This window comes from Candoia aspera, chromosome 2 (genome assembly GCF_035149785.1).
Source record: "Candoia aspera isolate rCanAsp1 chromosome 2, rCanAsp1.hap2, whole genome shotgun sequence".
Classification (NCBI taxonomy): Eukaryota; Metazoa; Chordata; class Lepidosauria; order Squamata; family Boidae; genus Candoia; species Candoia aspera.
The window spans coordinates 75156008-75169312 of record NC_086154.1 but is presented as its reverse complement, the minus strand read 5'-3'; the positions used below and the strand labels follow the sequence as shown (position 1 = coordinate 75169312).

The 13305-nt window shown below is 36.9% G+C and overlaps 1 protein-coding gene across 1 annotated transcript in view; it reads right to left on the bottom strand.

Annotated features, from left to right (window-relative positions):
- Nucleotides 1-793: 793 nt before the first annotated feature.
- LOC134492284 (collagen alpha-1(XXIII) chain-like) overlaps nt 794-13305 on the bottom strand; it is a 49019-nt gene continuing 36507 nt past the window's right edge. Inside the window, exon 3 of the mRNA XM_063296461.1 lies at nt 794-1200. Within this exon, the coding sequence (XP_063152531.1) occupies nt 1157-1200 (44 nt within the window). The 3' untranslated portion in view covers nt 794-1156. The remainder of the gene's footprint in view (nt 1201-13305) is intronic.

The following is a 13305-nucleotide window of genomic DNA, read 5'->3' as shown; positions in this document are numbered from 1 at the left end:
TTTCATTGCTTGAGCTGCCACATCATCATCAAAATAGCTCTGTCCAGTTGTTCTAATTCACTTTTCCTCCCACATAATCATTGGTATGCATTACCTTGTGATGGACTGAGTGAAGTACGAACATGCAAGAGAGAAAATTTTCAAATAGGGAAAAAGTGGATCTAAGTAGTTGAGAAATAGCAAACCAGAAACTTATCTGATTATCTGTTTAACACAGTGGAGCAGGCAAATGTAACAAACTCAGGGAAAAGCTGGCACAACAGTATATTCAACCCCAAATAGGAGAAAAGATGGCAGATAACTGGAAACAGGACTGCAAACCATAATCAGTGCAGATACTTTGAGAACACGACAATTGTCTGAACTAGGCAATGACTTTTCATTTAAGGAGTTTCCTTCAATAAAACACCGCATAAAGTATGAAACTGTTAAAAAGTTTAAAAATTGTGTCCAAAAAGAAAATTGCAACTGCAGCAGCACAGGTAACTTCAACTCAGATGACATCTGTTACTAGATTTGGAAAAACACAAAGTATAAACTATTACTGAAACACTTTTTTCCTTGCATATCACTGCATTAGTGTAAATGGTCACTAAATCTATGCTTATATAAAAATACTATCATATATAATTCAAATATCCATGTTTTCACACTCAGCATGCTTCCTAGGATCTTTTGTTTGTTTGTTTGTTTCAGCTTCAATAAATATGTTGGAACAGTGCAACCAGCCTGCAGTGCCAGCAATATTGCTGCACATATATATAGTTTCTGCAGTCTTTCTTCTTGACCACAACCATCTTGGGCACAACAGTCTTTGCCTATTGGCTCATCATTCTCAAGGCACAGAAAATGGTCTAATAAGTACAAGCAGAACATCTTTTTACATCTAGGACCATGGTCAATGGATCTGACTGGAAGCAAAATGCTTAGCCTTAACTACTTCTCTTCCTCTACTTCTTCCTCCCTGCCTTCACTCTTGACAGAAGTCTGACTGGATCATTTCCACTGGTTTTTGAAATTATGATAAGAGCAGCATGAAAATGGGCTGATAGCATTACTCTGCATTGCAGTTATCCATTTCTCCTCTGATAATGTTTCCTGCAGTATGTTTCCACTGAAATTTGCATGCATCTTTGCAGCAATTCTGCTGGATCTGTTAGCTTTCCATTTCTATTACCCTTCTTGTAGCTCCACAGAAATCTAAGTTTCAACATACAGTAAAACGTGTATGGATAAAAGCACATAGATGACTTAGGTGTCTCTTTAATGAACATGAAATTCAGCTGAAAGATAACTATACCAGATTTGTTATTCTGTGAAGGTGCAAGTAATAATAAATTCTTGTTTGCTTTAGTTTTTGAAAGTTTAAAAAGCAAGCTAAATACACATACTGCAGCAACAGAGATTTGCAATGCAAGGTTACATAATCAGTCCCTTCTCAGCAGTCAAGACTATGCATACATTCCCTTCCTCTTGGGACAGTCAGCATATATAATGTTCCAGCTGTCAATCAGAAATAATAAATTTGAGAATTGGCTATTCAAAGATTAAGAATAGAGTCTTGAGTTCCCTCCTGTTGTGCCATCAATATTTGGGTTGTTGATTTTAAAGGCTATAGATACTTCAGAGCAGGGGTTGACTTTGAGGTTAAGGTCCCACAATTAATAAATTAAAAATAGTACACACTGGAGGGAAGAATTCTATACCAACATTTATATAATGTAACACTGTATTCACGCCTGTTTTCAGTGACTTATGTCTCATTGTTACCAGCAAAGTTAACATTAGCAGTGAACTATCTTAAAAAATCACTTGTGATGGAATTTTAAAAAAATCTTAGACTATATTCTCCAACATAATTAATTTTGTCCTCAAGGCAATGACTTCAGTATTTTTTTCTAAGCAACAGAGTAATAAGGATGGTGATTTAGAGCAGAAACATTTATAGAATATAGGCATCAGTGGTAAACTCTCAAGCATAATTAATTTACAGTTAGATGCTCAATAAACATTTAGCTATTGTGATTTTCAGGACTTAGGTATGTAAAAGCCACATGAGTTTCTGTTAGAAGAAAGTCCAGGGACAGCCATAAACACTGAGGACACCATCAACAAATCTTAATTAGCTTGGTAAATAAACAGATCATTGATATATGCATCCAGGCAATGTTTAGCCTTGCAAATTATCAAGTTTGAGTCATGTATCCTAAGGTAAACAAAAGGCTTTTTGCATGCAAATCTACATATTTTTCTACTTTAAAATTTTTGTTTACAATTTCCAAACAACTCATTCCACACAATGTGGAGAAAAAGCAACTATCAGTTCTCCAAACAGTATCTGCAATTCAAAGAATGCCTTTATGGAAATCTTGGTTCAGATCAAAGCCTCCAAGTCTTAATGGGGCTGTATGGGCCATCCATTAGAAGAACCCATGGCCAATCTCTCATTTCTTTTACATATTTTATATTTTCAGAGCTACATTTTGGATACTGGCATCTGCAGGAGGAATCAAAACAGACAAGATGGCAATTGTGGCATTGTATCAAAATTCTATCCCCTTGTGTGTGCAATGTTGACACATGTACGAAAGAGGCAGAACTTGGATTGCAGTGCTATGACCATCATCTTGTCTGTTTTGATGCTATTTGGATATAATTTTTTAAGTAATGTAAATCAGGATATGGCCATTACCAAAGGAAAAAAATATAAAATCTGTGTACATTGTGAAGAGGTTCTGAATCATCACAAACATGAATTTCATTTGAGCCATCCCATATTACAATATAGTATTACAATATTGATTATGGCCTTTTTAAATATTAAATTCTTCAAAGTAATTACAGATAGGCATAAATACTACAAAAATATATTACTTTTGATAAAGGGATGTAACCAGAGTAGAATGTCTGAAAGTTGCTGAAATTAAATCATCTTTTTGCACCAATTGCAATAATTCTGGTCATAAAGACTTATTATTGTCATGTCTAAGCAATTTCATAAAGGTGACATAATATTCCACACTTGGTTGATTTTTCTCTTGGAGCAGTTAATAAAAATGTCCCTTTTTTCACGATGAAAAGCATAGACTGTAAAAAGTATTTGATAGGATCATTACTGGTAACTGATGAAATCAAATTTTTGTGAGGAAGACCAATGTAAACATTCCTACAAAGTCACTAGTCAATGCCAATTGTACAACTGATTTTTTTTTTTTACAAAGTCCCTGAATACAGGTTGATTTGATATAAACTACTTACATAAAAAAAATAATAACCAGGTTTTGGAAAACAGAAAGGTAGACCTCTTTTCTCAGCAAATAAATCGGTGTTTTTTTTTAAGGCTGTCAGGACTGTTGTAGATACAGTTTAGTATTCCTAGCATGCGGGTAAAGTAGTTGCAGATCCACAGAAATCCCAAAAGTATCATGCCCAAATAGTAGAAGTTCAATGTGATATTCAGCAACTTACATTTCTATCATTTCTCCCAAATAGTATGATTTTTCCTTTCTAATGGGCTGATCTTTAATATTTTCCCAAGCATAAACTCAACTAGTCATGCCAGCAATTCCTTGTTTCAATGTAATTGAACACACAAAGTTCAAATACAGAGGACAAAGGACATTTTCTGACTCATGAGCATTTTGTATGAGTAAAAAAGAACAAAAGAGAAGATGCAGGCATGAAGCATTTTAAGAAAAATCTTTTGTTCAAACCTCCTGTGTAGTTTCAGAATTCATTTCATAATTAGTGTTGCTACATCAATGTGGGCCCAGCAGCAGAACCACAATCTATTTCCTGTGCAAGTTTTATCATTTGCATGATAAATGGGGTAATGACTTTTCCCACTTTGCACAACAGGAATTGAGGCTAAGAGATAGCAATGAGCCAAAGTAGTCTATTGCTGAGGTGCAAATTGAACTCACAATAAAAGCTTAACTTCGTGAATTGTTTAGCTCAAACTGTTACACATTCTCTTCCACATTTGAGATTATTTGAAATAAATGAGTTTTCTTTAATAAACACTGAAGTCATTATGTCTTCTGCCGATGTGTATTTTGTCTGCTAACTCAATCTTTGTTTTATCCTGTGTATTCACAGAACTTTGCATCATCTCATTCTTGAGATCACCACCACCTGGGGGGGGGGGGGAAATCCCAGCCCTGGTATGACAAAGTCTGCTCACTTTTATAGAGAGAGACAGAATGCTGTCACAAAGCTTTCTCCGGCATATAGTTCAATGACCAAATGCCTCTCATGAACCTTAAACCATTCCAAACATTTCAATGTGCCCCACCAAAAATCCAATTGTCTAGTTACTAGGACAAGGCGCCTTGAAACATGATACAAGAGATGAGTTACTACTTCAAACAAAAGGACTCCCTTGGAGAAGTTAAAAAAAATGTTGGTCCACACAACCTAATGTTCTATGTAGTTATAAGGGCATGAAACTGTCTTCCTTTTCAACATTTTTTTTCAAATACAGTGAGCGTGATGTCCTATTGCTAAAGCCTTGTGCTCCAACAGAAAGAGTTTCTGTGCATGCACACGGGTTGAGATGGCTATTTTCATTCTGATGAGAACATGCTAACTGAATACTGCTCCGGAAGGACTCTGCAGAGAAAAACTAGGAGACAAATCTTTGGGGTGAGCAGAGTACCATCCAAAAACTTTCAATCTCAGCCATGAATACTAGATAATTTAAAGTATACACAACTCAATGCATAATAGTCAAAATATATTGCTTAAAGACTTTTTATTCCTCTTTGTCAGTGTGTATTTTGGTGACACTCTCTTCCAGGGAATAATTTGTCACTCGGAACTCAATAATACTTCTTCTTGAAGAAAACGAGATTGCTTTCTGGTTTCCAGTTAAGTGAATTGATGACAAAGGAATTTTATTAATTCTATCTTTTTCACATTAATAAATTCATATAGTCTCTGGTATTTTTTTTTGACCCATGATCGAAAAAAACAGTGATAGAGAAGCAGAGAAACCATGACTTCCCTTTGATGTAAGAAGGCCTGCCTGGAACACTGTGGGAAAAGATTGTTCTCTTCTAAAAATCACTGCATAAACATCCTGTGTGACTGATACTTAAACTAGCTATGATAGCACTTAAAACGGAAAAGCTTAATATGGGATCACTTTCAATAGATGCTGCCTCAGGATGTGGATAAGATACTTGAAGAGCTTCATCCGGCTACATACTCAAGCCTTGGCTATCTTGATTAATTATGTATACTTGAATGTGAATGTCCAAGGTATTGCAATGATACAGAGGTCCTGCAGTGATACTGTAGGGACAAGATCAAGAAGTAGTTCTGTACAGTTTGGTTTTGCTTGTATGGTTCTTTTTCCAGACACACATCTCTTCGATGTTTTATTTTATTGTTCTGGCTTTTTTTTTAGAATGTAAAGTGCCCAGAGTTATTTGGGAGTTGGGCTTTCTTTAAATTGATCTCAAATTATCCCATGACATTTGAGTTATATGGTCCTACCCTGTTTGAAATTGATGGGGATGAAATTATACAGTCAATAGTCAAATGATGCTCATTTCTATTTCTCAGTGTCATCACAATTAGCGAAGGTGGTGATATACTAAATTCAGTGAATCTTGACAAGGTAGAGATATAATGGATAGATAGTTCCCAAGGTTTGGAATGTGCAATGCAACGTATTATGGATAGGTTGTACTCCCTGTTAAAGACCAACCTTGCAATTTGTGGATGCTCTTGGATCTAACAGTATTAATTAAGCACTGTTACTAAAAGTGGTTTGCCAATGTTGATTTTTCCCAGACCAAAGTCTACCGAGTACAGTATTTAAAAACCAAAATATTACTAAGAACCATCTTTTAAAGATCAGTTTGCTAACCAGAAATTAGCATGCACTTTTAACCTCAAAAGCATATGCATTCTACATGAAGCTGTCCATGAACTTAGTACAGTAATTACAAGTAAAACTGAAGCAGCTTTCTTGCTTGGTTTTATAGTCACAATATGTAATTACCTTTATTGCCTATTTATTTCTGAGTCAATCTCAAGGGGTTGTTTGTTACCACTGAAGTCCTAAATGTCATGGAATCCAAATATATTAAGGATTATTAAGGAGTATATTAAGGGGAGTAAAGCCGAACATGCCTCAGCTCAACCTTAGTAAGACTGAGTGGCTTTGGGTTTTAGGATCCCCTGATTCTGGGGACCTTCCATCACTTGTTCTGGATGGGTTTGCACTGCCCCGGACAGATCCTGTGCACAGTTTGGGGGTTCTCCTAGACTTGTGGCTCCTGCTCACAAAGCAGGTGTCAGCCATGGCCAGAAGGGCCTTTGCAGTTTTGTGTTGTGTGCCAGTTGCGCCCATTCCTGGACAGGGTTCCCCTGCTCAGTCACTCATGTCTTAGACACCCCCCGACTGGATTACTGCAGTGTGCTGTACATAGAGCTGTCCTTGAAGAGTATTTGGAAGCTTCAGCTGGTGCAAAATGCAATGGTGCAGGCAGTTATGGGTGCCAGTTGTTTGGCACATGTGACACCTCTGCTCTGTGAGCTGCTTTGGCTACCAGTATGCTTCTGGGAACAAGTCAAGGTGCTGGAGGTTGCCTTTAACACCCTTCACAGCTTGGGTCTGGGTTACACACAGGACAGTCTGTCATGTTCAAGCCCCTCTTATCTGACTGCCACTTTGGCAGCGGCTCATCCTTCTGTCCTTCAAGGCCATTCCCTCTACCCTCTGCCTTCTGCAATGGGAAAGTCTTTTCTCATGGGACAGAGTTTTGACAATATTTCTGCAAGGTGAAAATCAGCTGGCCTCTCTGTATGTGCACCATGCACAGGGTGTTCATCCTAAGAATATTTATTTACAGGTATTTTTCATTAAAAGTATTTCAGTTTTTAACAGCCATGACTGAGAGAGTAAAAACTTCTAAATCATACAAAGCTGTAAGACTCTTAAAATATAAATGGATTCAGATCACCACTGAAGGGACTGTACCATTAAGATTTTGAATCACCACAATTTATTCAATGATTATTATCTGATTCACTTTTCTCTCACTCAATACATTTGTCCATTATCATATTGCAGGAAACATTTAACCAGTTTTAGAACTACTAAAATATGAGGATGAAATAAAAAGTGATGCCCCCAATATTTTAAGTTGCCAACAGATAAAGCTAGAAGCTCTGATATGTTATTTAGCATCTGTTCTTTCACGCCAGGTTGACAGGAAGCTGTTGTGAGAAAAAGTTGTGTTGTTGTTCATGAAATGGAAGTCTGCGGTGAGTACTTGTGATTTTAAACAATGCACCATGACTGAATTTTTGGCTGCTGAAGGAGTCCCCCCCCAATTGAAATTCACCACCAGATGTAGGTTGTTTATGGTGATAACTGTGTTGATGTGAGTACTGTGCACCACTGTGCCAAAAAAAGTAAAAATGGTGACCAGAAGGAGTTGATTTGTGTGATCAAGAATGAAGTGACAACCTGTTACAGCAAACAACGAGTTTCACATGAGAAAGACTGATGAACTGATTAAAAACAATTGGTTGGATCACTCAAAAGGAAATTACTGTCAAGACTGGCATTTCACAGGTGGGTCACATTATTGACGTTTAATATCAATATCAATACGTTTGTGTATGATGGGTTCCCCACATGCTGATGGCAGAGATGAAAGATTTAAGAGTTGAAATCTGCCAGCAGCTGTTGTCATGCTACAAGAATGGAGGTAAATAATTTCTTCACAGCATCATTAGAGCCAATGAAACATGGGCTCATCATTATGACCCAGGAACTAAACATCAGTCATGGAATATCATCACAAAACTTCACCTGTAGGGACAAAAATCAAAAACAAGCAGGAAAACCCATGGTTACAGTTTTTTGGGATGTTATTCACGTGGATTTTCTTGAAGCTGGCACCACTATCAATTCAGAGTGCTACACTATAACACTCAAAACTATGAAACAATGATTAAGCAGTTTGAAAATATAAGAAGGAAATTTTGTTGCAACATGACATTGATAGGCTTTGCACCTCAAGGGAGGCAGTTGTGAAGTTGGATATCACGTCTTACCCCATTTGCCATACAGTCCCGATGTGGCACTATATGACTTCCATTATTTCCCCAAACTGAAGGAATACCTTTGTGGGCATCTCTGTCTCAAATGAAGAAGTGGAAAGGACTGTCAGGACATGGCTGAAGAGACAAAATGTGGAGTTATTTTGTGACAGGCTTAAGGAGCTTGTCCATCGCTGGCAGAAATGTGTAGTGAATGATGGTGATTATGTGGAGAAAGTAAATACAGGTAACACAAGAGCTCATTTCAAGTATTATTTTTCTGTTTCATTTATTAAAGTATCCATATTATTAAAGCTATAGATATGGAGGCATTGCTTTTCATTTAAACCGCATAAAAATAAAAATCGCTGGTGATATTTTTTAGGTAAGTGTGAATATGTATCCAACATTTTTTGAAAGTAGTCCAGCTTTTAAGTTTAAGACAATTCTTAATGATTACATAAATTATTTTTCCTCTTCAGAAAACAACTGGTAGTACAGCATATCTAGAAGACAGGTGGGGAATCTGTGACCCCCTTGTTGCTACTGAATTCCTGCATTCCTCACCACTGACTGGGGCTGTGATTCAGTCACAGGTTCTCCATACCTGATCTTGAATTTAAAGGTCAGGCTTAGCTAGACTGAGCTTCAGAACAAAACAACTCACCCTGACTTTGCAAATGGCAATCATGTGATCGCTGGATACTGCAACTATCATAAATGCATGCCAGTTGCCAAGCACACAAATTGCAATCATGTGACTGCAGGGATGCTGCAACAGCTGCAGCTTTGAGGACTGGTCATAAGTCTCCCTTTTCAGCACTGTCATAACTTTGAATGGTCGCTGAATGAGTGGTCAGTAAGCTAGGACTACTTGTACATTGTCAAAGGGCAAGTACATAGCAAAAGAGCATCACAGAGTTAACAGTAGTGAGACCAACAGGTTTGTTGGATGGCAGTATTATTTTATATATGATTAAATTTAGTTTTGGAAAGCAAAGCGCAAACAAAATATGAATAGAAGCAGAAAGCACTCATGCAGAATAATCACAAAAGGCTCAAACTTCTGAATAAGGCTTGGTTTTTTCCCCATCACACAGCCAACAGTCCTAGAACTGTGGAGGGGGGGAATACAAAATACAAAACTGGTAGAAGAGATGCAGGACTATAAGTCCCATAATTTACAATCCAGCAAAGATCTAAAGAAAGTATCCTTTTGAAAGAAAAAATCTATTGTTCCCCATCTTACATTTCACCTGCTTATTACCTATCAATGCCCTGTTTTATATGAAATATCAGATCCTTACTGGGACCATATAATTATATGGTCCACTCATTACCCGTATTTTCTTTGAATCCTATTTCCTTTTTTTTCATTCTCTGTTTGATGGCAGTCAGTTTGTCTGAGCCACATAGAGACATATGTGTATGCAGAAGTACATAACCAGAGATAAGAAATATCTGCACAGATGGGTTAAAAACAAAAACATTAAATATTAGCATGCAACGCTTAAAAAGCACATGGCCTCTTTTTTAAACAAAAAGTTTATATTGGAAACACCCAAATTTTTATCTTGCTTCACATAGTGGTTTGGATTTCTGCCAAAGAACAATGGAAAACTCACATTTACTCTAAGCTGTAAAGTCAAAGTTACTGAAGGAATGCCTCCCAATACAATGGAAATCTATTGCTTTTGTTTACTAACTTTTCAGAATTACATCTGCTTAGTTTTTCTAAAATGTATTTGTTTGTTTGTTTGTTTGTTTGTTTAAATTTACAGGCTGCCTGATTCCCAAGCGGCTGGGCAATGAAAAACCAAAAGAAAAGTACAACAAACCAGAAGAGCAAAGCACAATGAACCAAACCAAACCAAAACTAACAGGGGGCTCCATAATTATCCTGTCCCCAAGGAAGGCCTGGGAGAACAACCAGGTTTTTAGTGATTTTGTAAATGACAGAAGAGTGGGAGCCACAGAAGCCTCTGGGAACAGATCATTCCAGAAGACAGGAACTGCAACTGAGTTGATGTGCTTCCTAGGTCCCACAAGGCAACTTCCTTTAATTGATGGGACCTGGAGCACACCCATCCTGCTGGACAGAACTGGATGGGCAGAAATAACTGGAGATAAGCAATCTTTCAGATAGCCAGGCTCCGTGCCATGAAGTGCTTTAAAGGCGATAACCAGCACCTTGAATTGTACCTGGAAGCCAACTGGCAACCAGTGCAGCTCATGAAGCAGCAGTGTCACATGCAAATAATGCGGAGCCCCCATCAATGCCCACACCACCACATTCTGGATCAGCTGAAGTTTCTGGATGGTCTTCAAGGGCAAACCCATGTACATTACAATAATCCAATTGTGAGGTGATTAGGGCATGAAGGGCCTTCCAGTCCAGGAAAGGGCACAACTGGTACATAAGATGTACTTGTACCAAGGCCCTTTTGGCCATAGCTTCCATCTGCTCTATGAGCAGGCACTGAGAGTCCAAGTGGATCCCCAGATTGTGCACAAGTCTCAAATGGGAAAGTGCAATGTCATTGAGAAACAATGATGGAATATCTACACATCCAAGGGCCTAAATAGACAAAGCCACTCAGTTTTGTCAGGATTGAGCATGAGTTTGTAGGGCAACAGAGAATGCATGCCTCCTGGATCCCATCAGATGATATTGCTTTAATGATGGGATGCAAAACATGCCAACTCTGTCAGAACTTGTGGGGCCGGAAGAGACAATTGGAGACTGATAGTACTGTAAATATCCAGCCACTGACCATGTAGGGCTTCTTAGGAGACCACCAGTACCTTGAATCACATCAGAATCCTACTGGTAACCTCTTAAAGATCCTATTAATATGTGTGATTGCAGCAGCCAATGTCTGAACTGGAAAAAAAAATCCCTATAAGATTAATATCATGGACTGAAAATGTGGTTATTTTCTATGTTTTTTTAAATATAAACATGCCTGCATGGTCAACAGTATCTGGTGAAAGAGCAAAGAGAATGATTTGTACATTCACCTTTTCCAATATCTCTTATGGTTAGGTAAGTAATACTGATAAAGTGAGATAAGATGATATTGTGGCCCACAACTTTCTAAGCTTTCCTTCAATGTACTGGCAAGCATAAAAGGAAAATCAGTCCTTCCATTAAATGCTTATCATTGGATTGAACTATTTCTCAATCTCAGTTAATCTGCTTTCCCAGAGCTTTACAACACTAACAAATCAGACAAGTTAACATTTCAAAATTGCTCTAATTTAAAACCACATTCAGTAAACCAGAAAATGTGGTTTTAAGTAGCATTCTTCAAAAAAAAAATAAAGAAAACCTTTTTGTTGCATTTTATATAAAACTATATATAACTTTGCACACCCAGGGACATAATATAATTAAGAGTATGGTATAATTACTCTAAATGTTGGTTTTCGCCATAGGGCCATGTCAGTTGTGTAATAAGAATCAGTAGTTGCTGGAATTTTCAATACGAAGATCTGAATTCCAAACTCTACTTGGCCCAATCACATTCTCTTGAGGTATTTCCACTCACCACCATGTTCATTCTCCAAAGCTTCAGAAATAATCTGAAAGAGAACTGTGATTGTCTTCACATCAGCCAATTTGAAATGATGAGAACTAGGAATGAATGCCACTGTGTCACATCAAGTTTCTGCAGATTCTGCAACATGTTCAAAAATTCTACACCCTACTTTAGAGAAGGAGAAAGGAAGAAAAAGAAAGGGGAAAGGAAGAAAAGGCAGAAACATGCCAATTTCATTTCTGCTTGTTTCCTCTGGACTACTAACTGGGAGCTGCAGAGCTGTTAAGATACAATTTCTCTCACAGGACCCACAGTTCAAGAGTTGGGAGAAGGAATGACACATGAGTCCCCTCCAAAGGGAAACAGAGCTAGAGTTCTTTATACAACCACTACCATCACCACCTTCTGTCACAGATATTTCAATTCAGCTGCTGTAGAATCAGAATTAAATATGTTCAACTCTCCCACATTTCCATATTGTTACAGAATCCATGTATAGAAATGCCTTAATCTAATTTACTTTGCCAGATCATTATGAGGAAAAGTGGAATATGCCCATGTACATTTGAAATTACCTGCGGGAAAAGTAGGATAAAAATTAGTGTCCTTCATTATGCAATAAATTCTGTTTACATTAATCCCCACCTAGGAGTTTGTAGATGTTCAAGAATGTCAAGTTATTAGTGTTGGGGGTGAATTCCAATTTTCAAACTATTACTGGAAATAGGAAAATATTTATCTTTAAATTAATGTTTTGTGTTTATTGAGAAAGATAAACAATTGAGAACCCATCCAATTTTTTTCAAGAAACTGTCTGGAAGTTGGAGTTTACACCTAAAACTTGAGTGAGAAATGCTGTCACATAAGAAAAACAAACTAAAATTAGCATTTAAAAATTTGTTTGTGGAACTCCTTCATTTTTTAAATAACTAGGATGTGATCTGTATTATTTCTTCCTAATTCAGTATGTTTACATTATCTTCTATTCTTCTTTCAGATATGGATGTCTCAATATCTAATTTGATTGTCAAACCATATATTATATAAGTAAAAATAACAATTATTGGTAATACATATCTATAATTATTAACATTTCACTGCAGTAAAAGTCACATCACATTCATAGCATTACAAAAATAAATCTCTCAGAATGCTGCTTTATTACTTATTCCATAATTCTATTGGCTCCTTGTATATTAAAATGTTTATTTCAAATAGTCATTAATGACCAATTATGTTTAAGAAAAAAAGATTAACCAGCACAGACTATCTTCAGTGGAAATATATCGTTTGGCAATACAGTATCTAATTATTCCACTTAAAGAACATTCTCTTGTCTCTAACTAAGTCAAGATTTTTGTTCCTAACATACATTTCTAAGCTACCTGCCTTTTCTAGGTATCCTTGCTTGGATAATCCCTTTCCCAGTTCTATATTTATATATTCTGTTTTACTCAGCTGCTTCCTGCCTTCCCTTATCTCTTAACTGTTCAACTTATTTACTCTTCCTCCCACTCAGGTTCTTGTTGTAAGTGTAAATATCCATATCTCTTCAGTCTTTTAAATTGTTTACCAGAATCAGTCAATGACAAATAGGAAGCACATTTATCATTTTTCTAGTTTGCTTTGCTTCTACTTAGATTAATGAAGTTTTATTTCTAAAACTTGCATTCAGCATTTTTCAAACTAAAGGGATTTCAAA